Consider the following 27183-nt stretch of genomic DNA (forward strand, 5'->3'; position numbering starts at 1 on the left):
TTCAGTTTTTTGGCCATTATGTTATCTGTAGTATAATAAAACAAGAATTCCCACATTCGGTTTCAGTTTTTGATATCATTTGTTGTCTTTTTTCTTTCTTTGCCTTTTTTATTTTATTTTATTGTGGTAACATATATGGGGAACTGTTTTATACATATATAAATATACATTTTTAAGTGTATTCAGGGATTTTAATTACATTCATGATGTTGTATACCAAACAAATATGGGATTCTTTGCCCTATACCTGTAACAGCCAATCCATGACACTGGGATTTCAAAGAGAGTTTATTGCTACTCATCGAGCAGGAGATCAGTGGCCTATGGACCCAAAAATCTGTCTCCCCAAGTCTAAGGAGTTCAGGGTTTTTATGGAATCACGCAAGGGTAGATGGAATTGTTACACAATATCAAGTATTAACAGGGCTGAGATTAAGCTAGAATGACCATTACAAAAGTATAAACAGGGTTGAGACTACTTGAGTTTCCTAATTTCCGGTATTAACTTTTGACTGATCTACAATATGTAGAGAAAAAACATCTATATAATGATTCAGTAATCATAATCATTTGTTAATTCTTAATTTCTTGGTTACAGTTCTGCCATCACTACCATCCATTAACAAAACTTTTTAAGTACCCCAAACAGAAGCTACATACACATTAGGCAATAACTCCCCATTTCCTCCTTATCCCCCAGCCCTTGGTAACCTTTAATCTACTTTCAATTGTTAGGAATTTCTTATTCTAGATATTTCAAATAATTAGAATCATACAATATTTGTCCCTTTATTTCACTCAGCATCATTTTCAAGTTCCATGTTACAGCATGTTTGAGAACTTCATTCTTTTTTAGGGCTGAATAATAATATACTTTTGCTTGTGTGTACCACATTTTGTTTATTTATTCATGTGTTGATAGACACCTGGGTTGCTTTTACCTTTTGGCTGTAGTGAATAATGCTACTATAAACATTAGTGTAGAAATATCTGTCCAAGTGTCTGCTTTCAGTTCTTTTGCATATATACCAAGTGGGATTGCCAGGTCATATGGTAATTCTGTTATCAACTTTCTGAGGAACCACCAAACTGATTTCCAACATGTCTGTCATATCTTTTTTTTGGCATGGGCAAGCTCTGTCATATTTTTTTTTTTTTTTGGCATGGGCAGGCATCGGGAATTTAACCTGGGTTTCCGGCATGGCAGGCGAGAACTCTGCCTACTGAGCCACCACGGCCCTGTCATATCTTTTTAAAATTAATTTTTTTGTGAAAATTTTTTTGAGAAGATGTGAATATTTCTTTAGACATTCCTTAGAATTTTATTTTATGGAGGGTTTTTGATTTTTTTAAATGTGAAATCAAATGTACCAAGTGTAAATCACTAATTTGTCATCTATATACTTCAGGAAATGAGATAAAGTTCTGTTGATCTTTGAGGTATAGCAAGCTCATAGGAATCTGTAATAATAAGATGATATATATAGAAGTCTTCAGACTTCTAGTATGAAGATAGGAACAAAGTCTTTGAAGTCAGACCTGAGTTTTTAAATGCTGTCTCTACCACTTCCAATATTTTCAACCTATATGACTGAAAGATTGGTGATGTATCCAGAGAAATAGAGACATTGAATTTTGTAAAGGACATAATTATTTGATTTGGATTTACTGAATTTAAGTGTTAGCAGGTTAACCAGGATAAGATGATCAGTGAGTAATTGAAATGTGGATTTTGATCTTTGAAGAAAAATACCAGTTGGAAATAAAGGTTTGGGAGTCCCCTGTACAGAGATGATATTTGAAGTAATAGGAGAAGAAGGTACCAAGGGGAAAGAGAATAGAGCAAGAGGAGAACTTGAGAGATTCTGATGACATTCTGATGGCAGAACACCCCCGAGGGCCTTACTGCCCTTCCAATGTCATGGTTACAGAACTGATCTAATCTAGAATCTCTTACTAGTCATGTTTCATTCTGTTCATCTACAGTTTTGCAACTCACCACACTTTTCTACTTAGCTGCCCTACTCCAAGTCAGTTCTTTTTTCCTCAGTGTTTCTTCTAGTTCACTGCAGTTTAACATTCAGAAGCTCTTCTTTGAGAAGTCAGTGTGCTACATCCATTTAAGAACATTCTGTCAAGCAAAGGCATCTGAGTGTTCCAAGTTAATAAAGAAACAAAGACAAGGCAGGTAAGTGATTTTTAAAATATTACTGGTTTAAATTACAAAAGCAGCACATGCTTATTGAAAAATATGCAAATAATATAAGGTATACAGAATAAAAATTATAGTCCTCTTCTCCACCCCCCATGAGTAACCATTGTTAGCAATTTGATATATATTCTTCCAGAATATATAAGTCGTATTTTTGCAAGATTAGGACCATGCTAACCTGGAAAAGTTTTTACATTTTTAAAATGCCATAATCCTCACTAGACTCATCATCATCATTATCAAAATTTATTGAGACTTATGTTTGCCGAAGAGCTTTTTTGGTTATCTAATTTAATCTGTATACTTATCTTATAAGGAAGTATTATCTCCATTTTATAGATAAAGAAAGCAGAGCACAAAGAAGTTAAGTAACTTGCTCATAGTCACACAAGTAGCAAGTGGTAGAGCTAGGATTTGAAAAAATCTCTTTGACCACAAATCTAATGTCTGTAACTTCATTGCCAAAAGTATAGATAGCCTTTCAGGTTAGTACATGTAAATCTATCTACCTCGTTCCATTTAACAGCTGACAGTATCCATTTTACTACCTCTTTCTTCTTAAAACATTTTTTCCTTTAACATGTGAGACACCATGTTTGAATTTTCTCCTTTCCTTCTAGGGCTCCATGTAATCTCCTTTACAGTTCATTCTCTACTACCAGGCCACTAAATATTGAAGTTCATCTCTTCTTTATATTTGTACATGAACCATCTCATCTTCTCCTGTGGCTTCAGATGATCTGTAAAATAGTGACTACCAAATTTATCTTCCTTGTTCAGACCTATTCCCTAAACTCTAGTCCCATATGTCTAACTGCCACTAAGAAGGCATGTTAAATTAAATGTCCAGACATGGACTTACACTCCACTGTGATTTCTTATCTGTACCATTCAGAGGAGTAATGAGTTCGTTCCCTGAGCTGCTGTATAGAGTCATATTGCCTTTTATTTATCCTAAATTTATCTTCCTTAAATTTCAAAGAGTAATCCCTCATATTAGTGCTATGAATATCCTAGTATTGATCACCTCAACTATCTCTTTTCCCTGGCCCTTAAGATTTGTTTTTCTCTTTCGTTTTATGCCAGTTTTCCGTTGTTATACCTTGACATTCCTGCCACCATGCTGTTAGATTGTTTCTTTTAATCTTTAAGAAAATATGACTTTTTAACTTGTTCTTCAGGCCCTCATTATATGCCGTACTAGAATACATAGACCAAACAAGTTGCATCCTTTTCCCTCTTCAATCCTCAAATTCATATTGCTTTGTAAAGCAGGAAGAAGAACTAACATTTAATGAGTGAGTATATTTTGCAGGTGCCACATACTTTACATGAAGAATCTGAGACTCAGAAATAAGTTAATTTTTCACCCTAAGTTGCAGAATCTGTACTGAAACTAGGTTTATCTGGCTCTAGAGTCCATGTTCATTATACTTACTTAGCTAGATCATAGCCCATTCCAGGTTTTCAAACTTTTTTTTCTAATTGCCACTAATAACCTAATAGAGTTCCCTTTCTTCTTGAATAAATCATTACTTTGTGATTTATACATTACCAGAAGAGGCTAGAGTATAAGGCTTGCTATTAATACTTATTCCGTTCATCCTACAAACCATCTATGACATGCCAGCACCTGATAAACACTAGTGATTCAAAGATAAATAGAACACAGTGTACATTTAAAGAGTTCACAGTCTTATACAGCTTATTCTCTTTCTTGCTTCCTGCAAACATTTGGATGTACTTAGACTAAAAAGTGTCTTCTGGCTTCTGGCTGTTCCAAAGTCAAGGAATCTTTTAATTGTGCCTGGCATAGGTAACCTTTAATATGGTTACAGAATAAGAGAAGAGACTGTCATGTAGGGCAATAGTAGAGTTGGCTTGGCCCTTAAATTAGTTATTAAAGGCTGCACTCTTGTTACAAAGAGATAAGAAACACAGTGCTTAAATAAGATAAAAGTTTATTTCTCTCTCATGTTACAATCTTAAGTGAAACAGGGCTAGTACAGTAAGGGTAGCTAGCGCTACCATCCTTAAGTTGTGACTTTCCTGTCCAGGATCATAGTGGCAGCTCCTCTTGTTACCATTTCCCTGCCAGTGAGAAGGAGGTAGAAAAGAAGTAAAAAGCAGACAGCTGCCTTTTAATGATGTGATCCAGAATTTGTACAGGTCATTTGTACTCATTCCTTTAGTCAGAACTCACCCCTAGTATTGAGGAAATGTAGTCTCTAGCTGGGTGACAAGGTGTTCAGCTAAGACTATATTACTAAAAGAAGAACGAGAATGGATATAGGGGGATAATTAATAGTCTTTGCCACAACACTTTTTGTTTGAATAAGCTAAAGTCACCTGAAGAGTTTCAAGTATCATAAGATTCCATAGTATGGAATTACGTATTTATTCAATTTCATTACTCACAACAAGTTGCTTGTCATTAGTTTCTGCCACTGTTAGAAGTTTCTGTAGGAGAAGTCAAATATATTTTTTGTATGCTGTATTGGGGGGAGCGGGGGAGGGTCACATTTCATTCTTTTCCCATTATTGCAGCACCATTTGCTGATTTTTTTTTTTTTATATAGAGTGTGTGGATCGGGAAGGAATTGAACCCAGGTCTCCCACATGGCAGGCTAGAATTCTGACACTAACTACCCGTGCATCCTGAAACCAAATATATTTAACAAAGACTTAAGTAACCTCTATTGCTTCTTTGACCATCTTTTCGAGAGTCAGTAATAAAATAATTTAAAAACTGATTGCCATTTAAGCACCAGAGCCACCATTATCATGTTTACGTTAGAGAAAACATCATTCAATTAATAAAGTATCAGTTCCAGAGAAAGTTCAAATAGATTCTAGAGGCTGTTCTGGAGGTTGCTCTTAAACAAGCTTCAGGTAGACCTTGCTACCTATCATAAGCTGCCAACCCCCAACCAGGACCATTCCAGCCAATCCTAAAGAATACCTGGGTTCCAGGCACTAGAGTAACTTGCTAGAAACCTACAACCTCCAGATGGGTCCTGGTTCAGGTAAGTCCTGAAACCTAGCCTAGCCTTTCCAGAACATCAGATAGTTTCATCTCCTTACCCCATTTTAGTGACATACCCTTCCAATAGCAAAAGTTTAGAAATGCCATAGCCCAAACAACCCCAAAGAGAGGTATGGAAAGATCAAAGGTGATGGTGGAATTATACATAGAAGATAGGACTTAACAAATGAATATGAATGCTGAATTATTAAATTGATATCTCTTTTAGTCTCTAATATTTTAGAGCAGCTAGAAGTAAAAACCTAAAATTGTGAAATTGTAACCCATGTCAAAGTCTGAAATATGTTCTACAACTAATTGTGGTGCTGTGCTTGGAAATTTTTAACTTTTGTGTATATGTGTTATTTGTTCACAAGAAAAGAAGGGGAAAAAGTCGATTGTGATGATAAAAAAGTATTTAAGCCCTCTAGCCTCATATATTCTGGAGTAGCTAGAAGGAAAAATCTGAGAGAATTGTGTGGTAGCCCATGACAAACTCTGGGATCTATCCTGTAACCTTTTTTTGAAGATTGCTTTGAAAACTGTTGCTTTTTTATTTCTTTGCTTTGTATTTATGTTATACTATATAATAAAAAAAGTTAAAAAAAAATCGAAAAAAGCATCATTCAGTTGACCTTTCCTGCTTATCCCAAAATCCTTTGCATTATGTATTTAGAAAATATAAATTTTACTGAAAAGAGAAATATGGAAAAATAATTTTTGTCTCTTCTTGCCCCGTTTTGATTAAAAGAGAAATCAAGAAAGTCTTCTATAGAAAGGAGACAGTCTCCTTTATTTTATTATTCAAGTGCTATGCTATGAATTTTTTCTTTGTTCTGATAAGAAAGGGAAGGATACAGAGTACTTAAACCATTCGTTTTTGCTAAGCAAATAGCTTTGTTGACTAACCATTGAGGCTGAGGTGAATGCCTCAAATAAGACTTAAGTTTGTGCTGTTTTATCGTTTGTTACAGATCCTCTCTCTGTCTCTTTTTTTTTTTTGCTGACTATAAATATGAAGCAATAAAAACTTTTGTTGTCAGAGTATTCTTTTGTAAAATTAGTCTTGACATATATGAAATGTAAATCCTTAGCCTCAAGCTTGTGTTATCTCTAAAAGCTTATGAAATGTTTTTTATTTAGTATTTTTAATTAAGTAGTTACAGGTTTACAGAAAAATCACATTAAAAAGCCAGCATTCCCATATACCACACCACTCCGTCAATTATTAACACATATATCTTCTCTTGTGCAGTGTAAGTAAAACTGAAGTCTTTGTTACCCTTTGCCATAGATTTATTTCCCAACTATCAGAATTTAAAGTGTTTATATTCTTTTACTTAACAGAAATATGTCCTGTCAAAGTTTTCAGACAGATGTGTTAAGATATATGTTAGTAGAGGATGTTTTCAAATATGTATTGAACACCTACTATGTATCATGGATAGTACCAAGTACAGGGCTGAATCTACAATGATAAGCAAATTTATGTGCTCCCTAACTCATGGAATGATGGCAGTCTGATAAAGCAGAGATTAATCAAACAGTCTCACAAATATCAAGTTTCAAATTCTGATAAATATGAAGAAAAGCACACTGCTATTAGAATATCTGTTGGGAATTTGATCTCATTGGGGAGATTGAAGAAGACAATCTTTGAAGTGATATTTGAAAGGGTGGTGTTGAGGTGCTTTCCAGGAACAAGGACCTGTGTTATAAACACCTAGTGGCCCAAAAGAACTAAAAGTAGACCAATGTACCCACCCAGAATAAGAAAAACAGTGGAATATGAAGAGGTAGAGGCCAGACTACATAGGGATTTAGAGGCTGTATTAAGGATTATGGGCTATTCTAAGGACAGTAGGAAGCCATTTAAAAATGTTTTGAAGGGAAGGGCAGAAGGAAATAATGGGATGATATTACTAGATTTGCATTTTGTAAAGAATACAATGTTGATAATGTAGAGAATGAATTGGCTGATTTAAGAAGTGCAGTTAGGCTGTTTTTGTAGTTTAATAAGATGATGCTGGCTTGAACTATGACGACTGCATTGAAGATGAAAATGTAGATAAATTGAAGAGAGATTTCAAATTAAAATCAATAGTTCATAATGAATTGGCTATAGAAGAACAAATAAAAGTCAGGGATAATTGCAGGTTTATAGATTCATAATGGTACCATATACCGAGGACTTAATATTAACAAAGAACCAAATTCCAGGGAAAGGTGATTTGAGGTGGAATGGTAATGAAGGGAGGACATCATCAGTTTTGGATACATGGAATTTGAAATTCCTCCCCTGTTAGTTGTATAGATCCAAAGCTCAGAAGAGAGTTCTGGGCTAGAAGGAGAAAATTTGAGAGCGAGTCCCAGGCAGATAACCAGCCACTGGCATGGATGAGATTGCATGGTGAGAGAGTACATAGCAGATAGAGGGCCCTGGTATAATTAGGTGTCTTACACAGTCTGGCATAGTGGTTAATTTGGAGCCTGGGCTTTGTGATTAGACAAACCTGCATTCGGCTCCCAGCTTTTCTATCTACTTGAAAACTCTGGGCAGGTTACTTTGTACCTCTTTGTGCCACGTTTCTTTATGTATGAAATGTGGGAAATAATCTCAGGTGGTTGGTGTAAGGAATAAATGAGACCTATGACATGTGGGAAATAATCTCAGGTGGTTGGTGTAAGGAATAAATGAGATAAAGAAAACTAAGCATGGTGCACGTAGTAAACAGTTCAATGCTCATATGATAATGTGTTGAATTGAAAAAATTGGTTGTAGAACTATTCTCATTTTTTAAAGACACATAGACACATATGGACAAAGAAGTTCTGAAAGGGTACATACAAAAATGTTAATAGTTACCCATGAGGAGGAGTTGGAAGGCAAAGTAAAGGAGGAGACTCACTTTTTACTCTGTACATATCTGGGTTTTGTGGTTTTGTGGAAGTAATGGTAGTTTTTGTTGTTTCTTGCATTTTTGCAACAAGCATGCTACTTTTGTAATTTTTAACAGCTATTAATTGTTCTAAATCACTTTTGAGTGCTTTTTGTCTCTTCGTAAACTTTGAACAACCAAGGTTTTTTTTACTTGACAGAATTTTTTTTTTGTTCAGTTATGGTACCATATTGATTCCTCACAGAGAAACTTCTGAGTCCTAGATTGCAGTGAACTAGAAGAAAGACTGCGTGAACTGGCTTAGAGTGTGGGGTGGTTGTGTGGTAAGTCTGGTAACAGTTTGCCTATGATCAGTGGTAATGAGTGTATTTGTTGATAGATGTATGTATAACATGCATGGTGATAGATATTATGTAGATACCTTGCTTATTGTTAAAGGAAAGGAACTAACATTTGCAAAGGGCTTATTGTGTGCCAAATATTTTATATATGCTGTCTCCTTTAATCCTTTAGGTAAATATTATTTTCATTTCAAAGGGAAAGAAACCAAGGCTCAAAAAGGTGCAGTTAATTAAATAATCTTAAATTAATCAGGACCAAAGCACAGGATTATAAAACAAAAATAGTTTGTCATAGTTTACCACTTGGAATGCTGAGAAATCAGTGGCAGCACTGTCATCTAATAATTAGATCTATCTAATAAGTAGATAGATTAATAATCTGATGTGTCAAATCCAAATAAATCTTGGGGAGCAGGGAGGGAGGAGAAAAGCATTGTAACCCATTGGGCAGAGAATGGTTGTTGAATGATTTATGTGTAAGCCAGGGTCTCTGAATTACTCATTCTATACGTTCTCCTTTTTTTGTTGTTGTTTTTGTTTTTGCTTAAAATTGAAGTCAGTGCTTAGCTTACAAAAGTGTCAAGATGACACAATTAATTAGTTTGTGTCTAAAGTGCTATGTAATAGGGTAATTAATATTTAATTATCTTTTCTTTGTGAACTGTAGAGCTCCCTATTGAGAGCATTCATGGTAACCAAGCAAATCCTTTCAATAAAGCTCTCATTCTCTTTGTTAATCTTGGAGCAGTTTGAAAGGTTTTTAAATTGAGACAATTTCTTTACTTTTTTTACTCTATTCACCATTTATTAAATTCCTATTCTTTTTTTTTTTTTTTTTTTTTTTTAAAGACAGAGAGAAGGAAGGAAGGATAGAAGGAAGGAAGGAAGGAAGAAAGGGAAACATTTTTAAACATTTTCTTGTTTTATTGTATTCTGTTTCTCCGTTTTTGTTACATGGGCTGGGGCCGGGAATCGAACCGAGGTCCTCCGGCATAGCAGGCAAGCACTTTTGCCCGCTGAGCCACCGCGGCCCGCCTAAATTCCTATTCTTAAGTCATGTGAAGGAAAGCAATGGTGTTTTGTTTTGTTTTGTTTTTTCAAAATATTGAGACTAGTTCTTGAGGATGAAAAGAAATAATGTTGGACCTATTCAGACTATTATATATGACTTAAGGACACTTGAAGAACTTTTTTTTTCTTAAGAAGGAAATAAGGCATTGTGCCTTGGAAAAAATGAAAAATGAGAATTTTCAGTGTTGGCAATAGGGAAAAATCAGTGTATGGAGCTCTGTACTAATATATGATTTATCAAGCTCATGAAACTTAAGCAGATGTGTGTCCAAATTATAGGAAATATGCTGCCTTCATTTTGAAGATGAAAGATTGAAATTTTGCCTTGAATAAAGAAGTAGTTATTAAGATAAGCTTTTTGCCTTATTTATGGTAGTTGAAAATTTGTATGGACAGCTACTTTTAATAAATTTGAGATGTGTACTATATTTGATCACCATTGTTTTTAAGTTTTTCTTTTGAACACTAAGAAAGAATGCAAAGTAAATTATTAATGCACAAGTGTCTAAGTACCTGTTTACCTCTTTATTTGCTGGCCGACCACTTGTTTTGCTAGTCATTGGAATTGGAAGGAGTGTCAAATACACAGAAGCCAGAGTCATCTTGGCCAGATGGTGTTTGATACAGATGGATGGTTAGTTGTCATGCAGATCTCCTAGTTGGTAACTTGTTGCTGCCATCTGACTCAAAGAATCATTCACACACACTGGCTGTCAAAAGCATCTTCTCTTCTGTCTGTTTTAGCTGTCATGTCTGTGCTCTGTACAGAAGTGTTGACAAGACATTGCTGTTGTACATTTTCAATTTAGTTGTTAGTGATTTTTCTGTTTTGTGGGGTCTTTGACAGTGCTGGAATGTACTTGCTTTGTAATTTTATATTGTTTTTAAAAATACTACGAGAGTGTAACTGTTGTCTGATTTCTTAATAGTTTATTCAAATCTGCTCAGTGGACAAAAGCATTTAATAAAAAGGGGAAAAAAGCATTTTGGTTTCATTGAGTTTCCAAACATTATAAATACATTGAATTCCCAGTTTGATATTATGCCTTCTTTTGGACTTTCCCTCGCATAGCCTTGTGGTCAGAATCTTCATACTCTTTCTAAATACAATATTTTTCCTTCTCAAATTACTTCCTTTTTTTCTGACAGTGTAAGCTTCCTTTTCCCCCCCTAAAAATTTCGAGACTGCCTGTCCTTTGCATCCGTTTTCTCAAACTTGATTTCCCTTTGTCTAATGTGCCCACTCACCTTGGTCTTTTTTTTTTTCCAAGTAGGAATATAATACATTCCCTTGGATTACTTCTGAAGGCTTATCTATTTCTCTGACATTTCTTTAGCAACTTTATTTATTTATTCAACACAGATTTTGTGAACATCACAGTATGTTCCAGGCACTCAGCTATACTCTGGAAATACCAGGAAAAAGTAGTTTCTATCCTTGAGGAATTTATAGTCTACAGAAGGAAATCAAATACGGACAACTAGACTAGAATACTATAATGGCTGTAATGTAAATATGTAGTAAGTGCAGCAGGAGAACATGAACCATTGCTTTATTTTCCCTGCTGTACTTCTATGTTCTCTCTTTTACAGTTTTACAGAATTTGCTTGAGCTTTATAATAATAGTTTTAAAAACAGTCAAACATTTCAGCTTGAAATAGCCATGAAACTATTGATTTCCCAGCTAGTGAGTGTATTTTTAGTATTGTTTGTTTATTGTATGTTATATGCAGATGTGCTAAAGCATGTGTTTAAGCCAGGAACAAAAAATATGAAAATTAACTGACAGAAGCATTCTGAGTTAATTCTAAAAGAAAATATATTGTCGTTTAATTTTTGCATTAAGGTGAAAAAAAACATACAGCATGGAGAACTGAGACTTTAATAGCTTAGAAGTTTATTCTGAGCCTGTCTTCAACTTGCTAAATTTCTTATACTGTTTCTGGACAGAAGTATGTATATATCAAAATATAATGAAAGAATAGTTAACTCCTGGTTGTTGTTTATGAAAAGTTCTAAAGTTCTTAGTACTCAGAAATAGATAGAAAAATGTTTGCTGATTCCTCAGTGCTGGGGCTTTTTGTAGCCCAGGTCAATTTAAGGTATTAAGAATTTTCTGTTGATTCCTTGAATCCTTCTATCAGTCATTGTACCAACTCAATGGGTTTGGGTTTGAGTTTATGTAGGAATAAGATGTCTTGTCCTAGGAAGGCTGGCCCTAGACTAAATTTGGCATCTAAGATTCAGTTCTGAGACTCATTAGTCCAGGTGGACTTGAGATTCATTTGTGTGTTAATAAAATTTACTTGGATTTTTTATTTCCTTTAACTTTTTTTCAAAAAGCATGTATGTATAAGTTCTTATGCGAAGTTCTATGGGGATGCCAAATTATCTAAGACTACATTAGATAATATAACGATGACATACCATTTGGATTGCTTATTTCCTTTGTCAGTTATTCATGTTTAAAATAATTCTTATAGAATGACCTTTTATTTGGGGAGCATAGGGTATTTTGCTTTAATTTCTTAAGATCATTTTATTGGGGAATCTAGGAGCAACTGTGTAATTTATAAAAGAAATTAGGCATATAATTTAGGTAATATTGTCTGAAAATATTAGAGCTTCACTAGTTTTGAACTTTAAGATTCAATTCAAAATCACATACTTACTGCCTACTGAAAGACATTCAGGGATTGTTAGGACCTCCTTCCATATTTCAAGGAATTTACAATCTATTCTTTCTTTATTTGTTCCTCCAGTTATAAAAATTGATAAATTTTTTATTTTTTGGTAACTTTCTAAGGATTTTATATTAATTTGGTAATATAATGCAGCATTTTCAAATGTGCTTGAAGATTGGCAACATCTGTATTCCCTAATGCAAATTTATGTCTTTTTTCAGTGCACAGTTCTCACATCCATTGAAATAAAGTAACAAGATTAGTGGATTAAAAATACAGGAGAAGTTATGGTATTTAAAATAAACACTAAAAATTAGCCAAGTTGTTTTGCTTACTTCTTAAAATTTAACTTTAGAAAAGAAGTTTCGAGTCAATATAATTTTATGACTTTATTTGTCTCTCTGGTTTTCGTATTATTTTAATTGTATTCATTCCATTTTGTCTTTTTGTACCTAAAAATAAATTCAGGAATGGGGTTATTTAAAAAATGTGAGATTTTAGTTTTGTTTTATGTTAATGGGTTTTTTAATGAAAAGCCTTCAATTTAGTATTAGTTTTATCAGTCATGCTTTCCTTTTTGTTCAAGAAACCATGCATTGAACTCTTGACTGAAATTTCTTTAATTAAAATTATTTTTTAAAATTTGGAGTTGCTGTGTTTTAAACCTCCAATGTTTGTAATGATAACAAAAACATTTCTAGAGCCAGTTTTTTTTTTAAATATTTTTGTTGAACAGTATCTACACACATCCAGTCCAACCATATTATACAATCAGTGACTCACAATATCCTCACATAGTTGTGTATTCTTCACCATGATCACTTTTAGAACATTTGCATGACTCCAGAAAAAGAAATAAAATGGAAAAAAAAGAAAACTCATACATCTCATGCCTGTTACCCCTCCCTCTTATTGACCCACAATATTTCAATCTACCCAGTTTTTACCCTCCCCCTATTATTTGTGTGTTTTTATCCTTTTTTTTTTTAACTCATTTAACCATACCCTGGATAAAAGGAGCATCAGAAACAAGGTTTTGATAATCACACAGTCACATTGTAAAAGCTGTATATATATATATATATACACAGTCTTCTTTAAGAATCAATCTAGAGCTAGTTTTTAACACCAGTACTTAATACCTGAAAATTGGCAATATGAGCAATCCATTGCTATTTATAATTAATGGACAGTAAATGTGTGTACATGTCTGTCAGTAAATATCAGGCTAACTGGTTTGTATGTCAGCAGACTGAGAACTATGAGCAGAGAATACGTGAGCAACAGGAACAGCTGTCACTTCAACAAACTATTATTGACAAGCTAAAATCACAGTTACTTCTTGTGAATTCCAGTCGAGGTATGTTCATGTTAATTTTTATGTATTTCTTGAACTCCTTGAAGAAAGGTAGAAGTCAGGTTTTGCTGTTGTATTCCGCCATAGCTTATCATTAGTTCTGATATTTTAAAAATGATGGTACAGTTGCATATTATATTTATTTAAGAAATTAATGCTTCTAGGCTATGGGAAAATGGGCATTTACTTAATCTGTGTGATGGAACTCAAAGTTGTTAAAACTCTACATGGCAGTTTGCCTGTAAGTATCAAAAGCTTAATTGTCTGTGCTGTTTGAACCAAAAATTCAAGTCCTAAGAATTTATCAGAATATATAAGAAAACATTTTTCAAATACTCAAAGATATATATGCAAAGATTTATTTTTATTGTTTACTTTTATTTTTATTAATGTTTATTTTTAATAACGAAATACTAGAACAAATGTCCACAAATTAAATTAGTTATCTCTATAATGAACACCTATGTAACCAAGAAGTGATTATTATAAATTTTAACTTACTAATGTGAAATAAGTTAATGAAGTATAGCAAAGTGAGCAAAGCAGGACACAGAACTCTAAATACTGTTTATTTCTATACACACAAAATTCTTATGAGAATTTATATTCATAAGAAAAGAAAACTCTGATAGACTATAAACCATGTTAACAGTAGTAAATCACACTGGTGATACAAATTGTAGGTAGATTTTATTTTTTATTCTTTTTGTCATGTCTGCGTTTTCTAATTTTCCTGCAATAAACATGGAGTCATTACGTGAATACTTACTTTAAACAAGAAATGCATACTTGTGAAAGTTTAATTATTATTGTTGACAGTAAGATGCACAGAGTATACTTTTAGTTTTTTAAGTTGTATATATTTTATACATACTTTGGAAGAGTAGGGGTTTTGTATGTTTTAATAGGAATGAAAAAAATCTGAACGGAAACGTGTCAAAATAACTATTACCTAAAAAAATTTTTTTTAAAACTCGTGGTTTAAGATCTCGTCTTTAAAATTTTGGTTTTGGTTTGCATTCTTTTCACTTTTTCAGGTGGTACCAAAAATAAGAGTTTCTTACTGATGTCCAAAAGTTTTTGTTTTGCAGATAATAGTTATGGCTATGTTCCTCTGCTTGAAGACAGTGAATTAAGGAAGAATCATTTGACTTTCGATCAGCCGTGTGATAAAGTGAAATCAGGAATACCAAGAGAAAAACAATCAAAGGTAGACTGCACTGTGGGTTTATTATAAAAGAAATAAGAAATGAAAATCAATTTCCATATACTTCCTGTATTATTTAACCAGTAATCTATCACAATTTAGGTGGGTAGCGGGAAAGGGGGCACAGAGAAAATGGTGAAGGTTCTTTACAACCCTTAAATTGCTTTTGCAAAAAACAATCGTCAAATGATAACACAACTTGTTCATTTTATTTTCCTGAGGTGGGTCTACCACTGGAATTGTAAACAGAAGGTCTATATGTATGATATATGACCTACATGTTTCTTTTAAATAGAAGCACTATTTCCAAGTGAAGTAAAGGCTTAAGTTTCATATTTCCTAGTGTTCTCTTTTCTATATCACAAGCATTTAACAAAAATAAAAGATTAAAGTAAGGTGGGCAGTAAAGATTTAGATGAGTCTAGATTAGACAATAGGATTCTAGTGGTTTTTTTTTTTTGGATTGTTCTTAGTAAAACAAAATACACCTAACTAGCTTAAGTGAATGTCTTCCTTGATACGATATACAATATAAGTATTGTATACAATTCCTTGATACAATATAAGGCATAGTCCTTATCTGCAAAGAAACATATACAAGGATATTCACGCTACATTGGTTAGAAACAACCTAAATATCTATCAGAAACAAAATTGCACATCTTTTTAATGAAACACTTTACAAAAATTACAATAAACTAAATATTTATCAGTATGAATAGGTCTCAAAAATAATGTTGAGTATAAAATGGAAATTACAAAATGGGAATGATTTATATAAATATTTAAAATATACATAGTATGGTACATTGATGTTTATGAAAACATATATATGTAGTGAAAGTATAAATATATGAATAGGAAGAGAATACACTTTTTTTTTTATAAAAAATTATCCCCTCTGGAGTGGAGAGAATGAAGACTAAGGGGAGAGGTATATCTGGAAGAGAAATGAAGGATGCTTCAATTTTGTCTGTAACTTTTATTTCTTTAAAGAAAACAAGATTTGAAGCAAATATGACAAAGTGTAACACTTGTTAAATTAGGGTGGTGGGTAAGTTTAAAAAAGAATTTTTTAAATGTGATGAGTGGAGTTTTAGTGGGACAATGCATGTTTTGAATAAAATAAAATATTCTAACAAATAAGGGCTCATAACATCAGCAAAACCAGTTAAAGCAAGAATGATGTATTGGTTTCTTTCTAAAATTAAGTGAAAGATTTCAGCTTTGCTTGTCAGTGTTATTTGGTTACTGATTCCACAACTATGACTTTCTTATGTTTTTATACTAAGAATTTATTATTTAACATAAAATCTGAAAATTGAATTTCAAGCTATTTTCAATAAAAAATTTTAAATGAAAAATTCTCTGTCTCTCATTCCATATTTTTTTCATTTAAAATCAATTTTTAAAAACTTTAAATCATTCCATTCTCTTCACCTTCCTGTACTCCCAACCCAATTTCCATTCATATAAAAAATATATACTGGGCGGGCCACGGTGGCTCAGCAGGCAAGGATGCTTGCCTGCCATGCCAGAGGACCCAGGTTCAATTCCCGGTGCCTGCCCATGTAAAAAAAAAAAAAAATATATATATATATATATATATATATATATATATATACACTGATAAATAAACTCAGCAAACCATGGCATTAGCATATTTTCAGGCCTATTTTGCTGATGAAATATTCAGACACAATGATTCTGACTTTTTGAAATATCATTTTGTGATTGGTCCTCTTAATAGTACATGATAAAATCATTGAATTACTATAAGATGCTTTCTCATAAACTTAGTCCTTAAGTAAATAATATTTACAGTCTGTTTTCCTATAACAGAGACTTCTAAATGCCATTATTTACCATTCATTTTTCTTTCTTTTTTTTCTCTCTCTCTTTTTTTTTTTTTTTGGCATGGGCAGGCTCTGGGAATCGAACCCGGGTCTCTGGCATGGCAGGTGAGAACTCTGCCTGCTGAGCCACCTTGGCCCACCCTCACCATTAATTTTTTTTTTCTTACCATTAATTTTTAATAAAATTCTTATGTTTATCTCAGTTATAACTAACATGTTTGAAGATAATTGAATATTTCCATTTCAAAATAAATGGAAGGTATTTTTGAAAATAACTGTCTTGGTTAGAACAAAAAGGCTCTAAATTATACTAATAATTTAGTTTATTTTGTATTTGAGTAATTTGGTTATTTATGAAAGTTTTAGACCTTATTTTTTAGTTAGAATAAGTTTTCAAAGGGAGACCTTCCATATACCTTTTTTTAAAATTATATTTGTTTTAATTTTGTGTCTTTTATTTTGTTATAAAATCTGGATACCTGGGCTGAAATTAAATGCAAGTATCAGAAATCATGTCAGAGATGGCTTATTTCCAAAAAATTAATAGTGTTACATCAATTATTCCTACATTTATGGAAGACAATACAAGAATTAAATATAAAGTTCTGAGTAAATAATTAAACTAACTTCAGTCAGTTCTCATAATCATCTTTACTAATAGGTCAAAGGTTTATGTGATACACACATTTAGTGACTCATTAACTCGTTATTTTAGATTATAGCCATTTAATAAAAATCAAAATTAGCTTTCTTGTATTTCAGCTGTCTATTCTTCCTTTATATACCTCTAGTCAAAGTGCTAATGAACAATGCATAAGAGAGTCAGAAGCAGAGAAGATATAAACTAAAGAAATAGATTTGTTGAATATTTGAGAGCTAGCTATATATTCAGTATAGAAGATAAGGCCTAATTAAAAAAAAAAACCAAACAAGCAATAAAATCTTTTCCATTGTCATATTTGTTTGTCTGTCTGTACTTACATACTTATAATTAAATTCACTTTTAGTTAATACAGATAAAATCTTTTCCTAAAGACCTTTCATTGATTTGGTTATATTAGGTTTTTTTCCAAAAATGAAAAAACTATTGTTGTTGTTGCTATTTTATAAACATATGCATCCACATGGACAAAACTAGAGGGCAGTATGCAAAAAATGGCTAAGATGGTGGTATGATTCATTTTTTTCTATTTTCAATGTACTTTAATATTGTTAGTCTTTTCAAAAATATGTATTTCTCATATTTCGAGTCATTGGCCTAGCCACTGTAATGAATTATCATGGAAATGCTAGTAACAGAAGAAAGCTGCTACTAAGCACCCACAGTCCTTTCCTCCCTCTGTTTGGTGAGTGGTTTCAGGGTTTGTTTTCTTTTAGACTGTTTGCTTTGTTTAGGATTTTGTATTGTTAGGATATTTGAGAAGGAAATACCCATGGACTTTATGGCAAAGAATGACTGTCTGTCCTTGAAAAGACTACAGTAGAGAAAAGAGAAATATGAGGGGAAAAAGGCCCTTTTAGAAAATTTTACTTGGGAAACATGAAATCTGTAGTTGAGCTGCTGTTTGTACCAATCCTACAAACAGCATCCGCTAGTCCTTTGACTTCTATGAGTACATAGAGAGGTCAAGACAACAGAGCGTCTATCACTGGATGACCCATTAGTACTTTTATGTCTAGTTTTGAGTTAGGAAAGACGTACTCGGTTTAATGGAAAAACAGTTTTATCTCGTTTCCACCCACCACTATTGTTTACATAATCTTTCTTGATCAGATAGGATTTGGAGAAAGGGCATTGTATTAGTTAGCTATTGCATAACAGATTACTCCAAACTTAAACTAGAACTTAATGACTTAAAACAAATATTTATTATCAGTTTTTCTGGGTGATGAATTCTGGAGCTGCTTAGCTGAGTGGTTCTGGCTCAGAATCTGTTTCTCATGTGTTTGAAGTCAAGATGTGTGGACAAGGGCAAGCAGTCATCTGAAGGCTTGACTAGGATTGGAGAATTCACTTCCAGGATGGCTCACTCACATGACTGTTACAAGGGGCATCACATGGACCTTTCCTCTTATCATGGCAGATAACTTTTTTTTCAACACAAGAAATTCAAGAGAAAGAGCAAGGAGGAAGCCACAGTGCTTTTTATGATCAAGTCTCTCAACTCTCACATTTTCACTTCCACTTTATTCTGTTCATTAGAAGTAGCAAAGATTTTTTTCTCTAGACATAAATAATAAAATTTATTAAAACAGAAGTTTATTAAAATTGGGAGTACACACTAGAGAAGTTGACACAGAAGTGCCCAAAGAAGGAACACACATTGAGTGGAATGCGCCAGGTTGTTTTATGTTATAGGGAAGTTTTGTTGGTAGCAGATTTCCATAGTAACCTTTGAATACTAGGTGTCCTCTTTGTTCTAGGAGGAGCTAGCTAGCAGAATTCGTAGTTGTCACATATTAAAATTCGTCTTTGGGCAAATGGTTAGCAATCTCTTTGACCCTATGCTTCCTATTATTAACTAAGAGTTTGCTTTGGTCCCAGAGTTTTACAAGCTTTTATGATCTGGGGAGGTTTCATGGTTTGGGAAGGTTTGGGAGCTTTAGAGAAATTTTTGGTCCGGAAGTTTGCAGCTCTGGATTGGTTTCTTTGGAGCTAGATAAGAAACAAGGGACTTGGAATTGCCTGTTAACTCTTTCAAAGCTGAATAGGAAGCCAGGAACTTCAAGTTATTGTATTTTATCCTGCTTCAATCCCCTGCCACCGCCCCCCTCCCCCACCAAGAGTTAAATTCCTTTAATCTTAAAGGGAGGTTGAGGGATAAATTTGTGATATTTTCAGAGTTGAGAGAGTACATGTAGGAATGTGTATTATTGCTGACAATGTTGGAAGGGCTGGGGGATATTGGAAAATACAAAAATATTATTTGTGTTACAATCCGCCCTATTCCCACCAGTCTTACAATCTTTCTACCACCTCTTCTGCGTAAGTCCTTGAGTCTGAGATTGGGAGGTTATAGGTTTACAGCTTGGAATGTTGAAAAATAAGAAAACAATAGCATTTGGGGGAAGGCAAGTATGCTCTGGCTTGCTTAGAACTCCTTTAGAAGTATCAAAGATTTTGTAGAAGTATTTTAAAAGCATCACAAGCATTATGGAATTGCGATGTGCAGAAAATTGTTCCAAAGATCAAAAGTGTGGAGGGTGATGGTATTTAATTTACCATGTTTCAAATACTGATAAAAAGTAAGTCTTTGACAGAAGTTAATAGTGAATTCAACTTCCTAAATCCTATCACTTTCATCTCAAAGGAAGGAAATGTCATAGCCTGTCTTATAAAGGACAATTTCAAAAGTTCTAATATGAAATAAACTTTCCAGAGGAGAATAATAATTGAGCAATGATTTAGGCAACCAAGAAACTCTTACATGTTATTGCTAATTATTTTTTATAATTCATTTTAAAAATTGAAAATATATGTATTTAGGAAATCAAATAACACAAGTACACACCTTCTCTCTTTTTTTTGCCCAGCAGTTTAAATGCTCAATGCAATTTATTTACTTGCTAAATTGCAAGCTGCCAACACAACCAATGTGTAATAACCAGGTCAAGAGCACGCAACACATTAAAAATAGAGGATACCAGAGTCCCTGAAGCCCAGCTTGAGGGCCAACAGAGAACAGAGGATACCTTTAACAGGTTCTCAGGAGCCAGATGTGTCGCTGTCATGGCGTCATTGGAGGGTCCAGAACCACCATTGGGAGTGCTGCTGGCAGTGCTGCAGTACACATTTATTCTTGACAAAGACTAATTGTCTCCACCCCTTGGGCTTAGAGTATTGATTTAATAACCAAAGTAGATATGACTGAATGTTGTAAAGTCTGATTCTAAGATCTGAGAACTAAGTAAATATAAGTTTATTTGAACTTTTAAAGTGTTTAGTGATCATGTGTAAATGTATCCAAATAATTGAATTTTTGCTCCATTTCCGATTTTCTATATATATTCCTAATTTATTCTTTATATATCTTTGTCTTTCCATTGGAGTTATGTGCTTTAAGCAAAAGCTCAAAAATACAAAGAATGCAGTTGTGGAAAGAAGCTAGTTAGACATTTTGCACATTTCTATAGCTATCATTGTGATTATCTCAGCAGACACGATAACTTTGAGGAGTAGAAAAAAATAGTTTATACATCTGTAATAGTTAAATAGTGATATTGCTGTAGAACTGACATCAGTGCTAACATAGAATAAGATTAGCTAGGGAAGAAGATGTGCTGTGCCTGTAACTGTAGAAGCACTAACATTTGAAGAAAGCTGATGTCTGAAATTTCATTTATCAGGTACTTAAACAAGAAGTATTTATTGAGCTCCTTCTATTTGCCCAGGCTTATTGGTCAATGATAGGAATTTAAAAAAAAAAGTAAGACAGGATTCATCCCTTTTAAGAAACTGTAGTCTGGTTGAGAAGACAAAGTTTAGGAAACCCAAAGCAGTGACCAAGTATTATAAGAAAATATGAAGTCCTAACTCTGTGAAATAAAGAAGTCCTAATTGTAGTTTTAGGTATGGGTAAAACATACAGTACCTTAATTTAAAAATTAAAAATTCCCAGCAAACTGAAGGTGAGTTCAAGTAGGAAAAACAAATTTGTACTTGTCTGTATCTCGCTACATGTGTATAGTTATGTAAACTTAAAAGTTTTATAACATTTTGGTAGAAAAAAAAGCTCTCTAGACAAATAAAGTAAGCCCAAGTCACTTTTGGAGAACACTACATAAACTGAAGCCTAAAACAAAATATTTTGAGTCAGCAATTTTATTTACCATAACTTTTTTTAAACACCGTAATCATGGTCTCGATGGTGGTCTCAACACCCTTGTTACTTCTGTAGACAGTCCTTCAGTAAAGGCATTTAATCCTGTTCTTTCTGTCTTCCTTATAAAATCCTAGCCTCACAGTTCTAGGTCTTGGACTTGTGGGGTCTCTGCAGTAAGGCTGAGTTATGTACCGCAGGAAAAAAACATGCTTTTTAGTTTTCCTCTCTTGTAGTATTTTACCCAGTTTTGGTATTAAAATGATGTTAGCTTCATAAAATGAGTTAGGTAGTGTGGTAGTTAGAGTCAGGTGTCAGCTTGGCCAGGTGAAGATGCCTAGTTCTATTGCTGTGGCCATGCGCTAATTGTATGTGAAACTCATCTGTTGCTGATTACATTTGCAGTTGGCTAGGAGGCGTGCCTGCTGCAATGAATGATGTTTGATTTAATTGGCTGGACGCTTAAATGAGAGAGCTCAATGTAGCACAGTCTAAGCAGCTCAACATAGCTCAACTTGGCACTCGCAGCTCAGCTCAGGCCTTTGGAGATGGAGAAAGGGATCAGCCCGAGGAAAGTTGTTGGAACCCAGAGGCCTAGAGAGAAGGCCAGCAGAGACCACCCTGTGCCTTCCCACTCAAGAAAGAACCTCAGTTGGAAGATAGCTGCCTTTCCTCTGAGGAACTACACGTTTTTAATGAAATAAATCCCCTTTTATTAAAAGCCAGTCCATCTCTAGTGTGTTGCATTCCAGCAGCTAGCAAACTAGAATAGGTAGTATTCCTTTTTCCTCAATTTTTTGGAAAAGTTTGAGCAGGATTGGTGTTAGTTCTTTTTGGAATGTTTCATAAAATTCCTCTGTGAAGCCATCTGGCCCTGGACTTTTCTTTGTAGGAAGATTTTTGATGACCATTGAATCTCTTTACTTGTGATTGGTTTATTAAGATCTATTTCTTCTTGAGGCAGTGTAGCGTATTTGTGTGTTTCCAGAAATTTGTCCATTTAAGTTGTCTGGTTTGTTGGTGTATAGTTGTTCATAGAATCCTCTTATGATTTTTTTAATTTCTTCAGAGTCTGTGGTAATGACCACTCTCATTTCTGATTTTGTTTATTTTCATCCTTTCTCTTTTATTCTTTGTCAGCCTTTCTAGTGGCCCATAGATTTTATTGATTTTCTCGAAGAACCAACTTTTGGTTTTGTTGATTCCTTCTGTTGTTCTCCCATTCATTTAATTCTGCTTTAATCTTTGTTATTTCTCTTCTGTTTGCTTTGGAGTTAGTTTGCTGTTCTTTCTCAAGTTTCTCCAGGTGAGCAATTAAGTCCTCAATTTTTGCTCTTTCTTATTTTTAAATATAGGCATTTAGAACAATAAATTTCCCTCTTAGCACAGCCTTTGCCACATCCCAAAAGTTCTGTTATGTTGCATGTTCATTTTCTTTTGTCTCCAGACAGCTACTGACTTCTCTAGCAATTTCTTCTTTGACCTACTCATTGTTTAAGAGTGTGTTAGTTCATCTCCATATCTCTGTGAATGTTCTTGTTCTTTGGTGGTTATTGATTTCCAGCTTCACTCCATTGTGATCAGAGACAGTGCTTTGAATAATTTCAGTGTTTTTAAATTTACAAAGACCTGTCATATGATCTATCCTGGAGAATGTTCCATGAATACTAGAGAAGAATGTATATCCTGGTGTTTAGGTGTAACAACCTATATATGACTGCTAGGTCCAATTCATTTATCAGATTGTTTAACTTCTCTGTTTCCTCTTTGATCTTCTGTTTAGTTGTCTGTCTATAGAGGAGTATGGTGAATTGAAGTCTTCTACTATTACTGTTGAAACGTCTATCACTGCCTTCCGTTTTGCCAATATCTGTTTCATGTAACTTTGGAGCTCCTTGATTGGGAGGATAGACATTTATGATTGCTATTTCTTCTTGGTTAATTGTCCCTTTTACTAATATATAGTGTTTTTCTTAGTTGCTTATGATGCCTTTACATTTAAAGTCTATTTTGTCTGATATTCTACTTCTGCTTTCTTTTGTTTACAGCTTACATAGAACATCTTTTTCCATCCTTTCACTTTCAATCTATTTGTATCCTTCTGTATAAGATGAGTCTCTTGTAAGCAGTATATAGATGGGTTATATTTCTTAATCCATTCTTCCAATCTATATCTTTTAATTGGTAGGTTTGGCCCATTAACATTCAGTTATTACTGTAAAGGCATTTCTTGAATCTACCATTATATCTTTTGGATTTGGCAGCTATATGCATTCTTTTTCCTCTTTCTTGTTTTATCTTTTAGGTTACTCTTACCAGTACTTTCCAATTCTCTGCCCTCCTCCAGACCTCCCTCTCCTGTCTTTTTTTTTTTTTTTCAGCCAGCGAATTCCCTTTTGTATTTCTTGTAGAGCTGGTCTCTTGTTGACATATTCTCTCAGCCTTTATTTGTCTATGAAAATTTTAATTTCTCCCTCAGTTTTGAAGGACAGTTTAGCTGGCTACAGATTCTTGGCTGAAAGTCCTTCTCTTTCAGGATCTTAAATATATCATACCACTGCTTTCTCACCTCTATAGTGCATTGAGTTGAGTAGTTGAACTCAGTCTTATGTGGTTTCCCTTGTAGCAGATTATCTCCTGCCGCTTTGAGGATTTTCTATGTCAACATTTGACAGACTGAATAGTATGTGTCTTGGGGTAGGTCTATTTGGATTTATTCTATTTGAAGTTCATTGGGCTTCTTTGGTTTGCATATTTATGTCTTTTATAAAGGTTAGTAAGTTTTCTCCCATTATATCCTCCACTAATCTTCCTAGCCCTTCACTGTTCTCTTTTCCTTCTGGGACACCGATGATTCTTATATTTGTGTACTTTGTTTTGTCTGTCATTTCACTAAGATCCAATTCAAATTTTTCCATCTTTTTGTCATCTGTTCTTTTTTGTTTTCAAAACCTGTTGTCCTATCCTCTAGTTCACTGATCATTTTTTCTCCCTCTTCAAATCTGCTGTTGGATGTCTCTAGTATACTTTGTATTTGGTGTACAGCATCTTTAATCTCTGTGATATCTGCTATTTTTCTATTTATTCTTTTAAATTCCTCTTTACGCTCTTCTGGTGTCTTCTTGATCTCCTTTTTATCATTAGTCATTCCACTGATTTTACTTAGTAAAGTTATATGAACATCTTTGTTTAGTTGTTCCAAATGCTGTGTCTCCTCAGGTGTTTGAATTTGGTCATTAGTCTGGGCTGTATCTCTGTCTGCATCTTTATACAGTTAGTGATCTTTTGTTGTGTTCACAGCATGTAAGTATCTTGATAGGGTTACTCTGGGTGTTGATTTCCTTCAGTAATTTGAAGCTTTGTATTTGTGGGATGGGTATGGAGCAGGATGCAGGGTGTGGGGAGGGGCACAACAGTGCAGTAACGGGTTGCAGTGCAGGCATATATATGGGTCAGGGACTCAACACTGGTGCCTGTGAGCATGGGTGGGGGTAAGGTACAGCTTAGGTAGGCCCTGCAGCACAGGAGCAGGGTGTGGCATGGGGGACATAGAGGTAGGGTGCAGCAGAAAGCGAATGGAGGGTGCTGAGCAGATGTGCTGGGGCTGTTACGTGGGGCCCATGTGTGTGGGTCATGTGTGTCAGAGTGTAGGGTACAGGGCATAGAAGTTGGGGTACAGGGAGGTTGGGGAACAGGTGGGTCCTTGTACAGGGGGAGGGATCCAGGGGCCTGGGATATGGATGCATGAATGTCTAGGGGTGGGACATAGGTCACAGAGGTTGTGGAGCATGTGTCGGGGTGGGTGATGACAAGTGGGCGCATGTGTCGGGGTGGGTGATGACAAGTGGGCGGGGTACTGGCATGGGTCCACAGGTGCAGGGATGGGGTGGGATATGCCTGCTCGCTTGTGCAGGGTAGAAGCTGTGTGGCACAGAGGTACCCGAGAGCACCTGCCCAATGTGGGAGAAAGGTGCTTGTGCTGTGGGGTGGGGAAAGGGTTTGCACGTGTGTGGGGCAGAGTACGTGTAAGTGCAGGGATCAAGAGATCCATGCACAAATACGTGGGTTCCTAGCAGGAAGGATATGGGTGTGCCAGTATATGGATCTAGGGGGCAGGACCTGGTGTGCACATGTGCAGAGGGTGGGATTGTGCATGTGTGTGCTGGGAGTGGTTATGGCCCAGAGGGTGCAGGTCAGGGCTTGTCCAGAGCTGAGGGGTGTGACATGAGTGGGTGCTTACACCTGCACACATCTGAGGAGACCAGATGCTGATGTGCAGAGCTGGGGGAGGGGGCAGGAGAGAGGGCCGGACTGTATTGTGGCCCAGGTATGAAGGTGAGCTCCTAAAACCTGGATGTGCAGGTGACTGCCTACACGGGGCAGGGAGGGGGAGGTGGGGATCAAGGGGCTGGCCCCATGTACATGGGTCTCAGGAGGGGTGGGGTAAAACTTTGCTTGCACAGGAGAGGTAGGTCACGCTGGGACAGACTTGGTGTGCATGCACAGGGCAGGGGTGTAGTGTAGGGCAAGGTTGTGTGGGAGGGTGGTCGGGTCAGGGGTGTTTGGAGAACAGTAGGGGTCAGGTGACAAGGTTCAGATACATGGGGTATGGGGAGAGTTATGGGGCGGGGGGTAGCGCTTAAGGGTAGCACATTCAAGAAATGCTGTTTGGTGTACTCCTGAGGGCTCTGGGCCTCAGTCTGGAAATGGACACGCTAGGCTGTTTGCATTGGCTGGCTGGTCTCTAATTCTCTGTATCTCAGTTCTTCTGCTTTTTCAACCAGGGCCTCCCTATGTGGTGTAGAAGACTCTCCCAGGTCACTTATACACTCCGGAACCGCACTCCCTTTCTTTTTTTCTGTCCCTTTTCTAGCTATTCTTTGGAGCAGGGGTGAACTCAACCTATCCTATTCTGCCATCTTCCCTGAAACCTCCATGTTTTTAATCTTAATCCATTTCTGTGGGTTTGAGCCCATTATAAATAGGACCTTTTGAGATGTTATTTTTAAGATGCAGCCAACTGAATCAGGGTGGGTCTTAAATCCTTTTACTGGAGGCCTAATAGAGAAGGCCTCAGGAAAAAGCCACAGGGGAAGCAGGAAGTGGAGGGCAATGAAACCTGGAAGAGAAAGAAGATGATGCTTCCAGGAAAAGACCCCATGTACATTGCCATGTGTTAGAAGTCTCAAGGATTGCAGGCAGCAAGCAACAAAACACCACCTTTAGGGAAAAAGCATCACCTTGTTAGCACCTTATTTTGGACTTCTCCTAGCCTTAAAACTGAGAGCCAATAAATTCCCTTTGTTTAAGCCAACTCATTGTATGATGTTTGTTTTAGCAGCTAAGAAACTAAAACAGTCTCCATCTGAATTTGGGGCCCCCATAGTTCTCTCAGCATTCTAGATGCTTTTCCTATTGCAAGTCTCCTAAAACTGTATTTGTTTATTAAGTTGCTACATAGTGTCCAGGTCCTGGTTTTATATACTTTGTTAAAGATTTAAAATACAGTACAATATACAGGTCCGTGATAAATGTTTTTCATCATTTGAATAAGAAGTTGGAAATTAGGTCATTAGTCAAGAAATACAGCTGCCAAGTGATTCCTGTAGGAAAGGGAATCTGTTTTACAGTTATCTAAATGCATAGTGCCTTTTCTAAGAGAAGAAGTTGCCATAAATTTAACTGCTTTGTTCATCACTCAACTTTTTA

At 35.2% G+C, this 27183-nt stretch overlaps 1 protein-coding gene across 8 annotated transcripts in view; it reads left to right on the forward strand.

The window, feature by feature from the left end:
* Positions 1-27183, forward strand: part of TANK (TRAF family member associated NFKB activator) — a 119400-nt gene that overhangs the window by 67115 nt on the left and 25102 nt on the right. For 6 of the 8 annotated variants that reach the window (XM_077153994.1, XM_077153998.1, XM_077153993.1 and 3 more), the window contains exons 3-4: positions 13483-13594; positions 14683-14801. The exons of 1 other annotated variant lie outside the window; for it this stretch is intronic. In XM_077153994.1, the coding sequence (XP_077010109.1) occupies positions 13483-13594; positions 14683-14801 (231 nt within the window). The remainder of the gene's footprint in view (positions 1-13482; positions 13595-14682; positions 14802-27183) is intronic. One more of the 8 variants, XM_077154000.1, reaches the window with a different exon arrangement.

The sequence above is a fragment of the Tamandua tetradactyla genome, chromosome 3 (genome assembly GCF_023851605.1).
Source record: "Tamandua tetradactyla isolate mTamTet1 chromosome 3, mTamTet1.pri, whole genome shotgun sequence".
Lineage (NCBI taxonomy): Eukaryota > Metazoa > Chordata > Mammalia > Pilosa > Myrmecophagidae > Tamandua > Tamandua tetradactyla.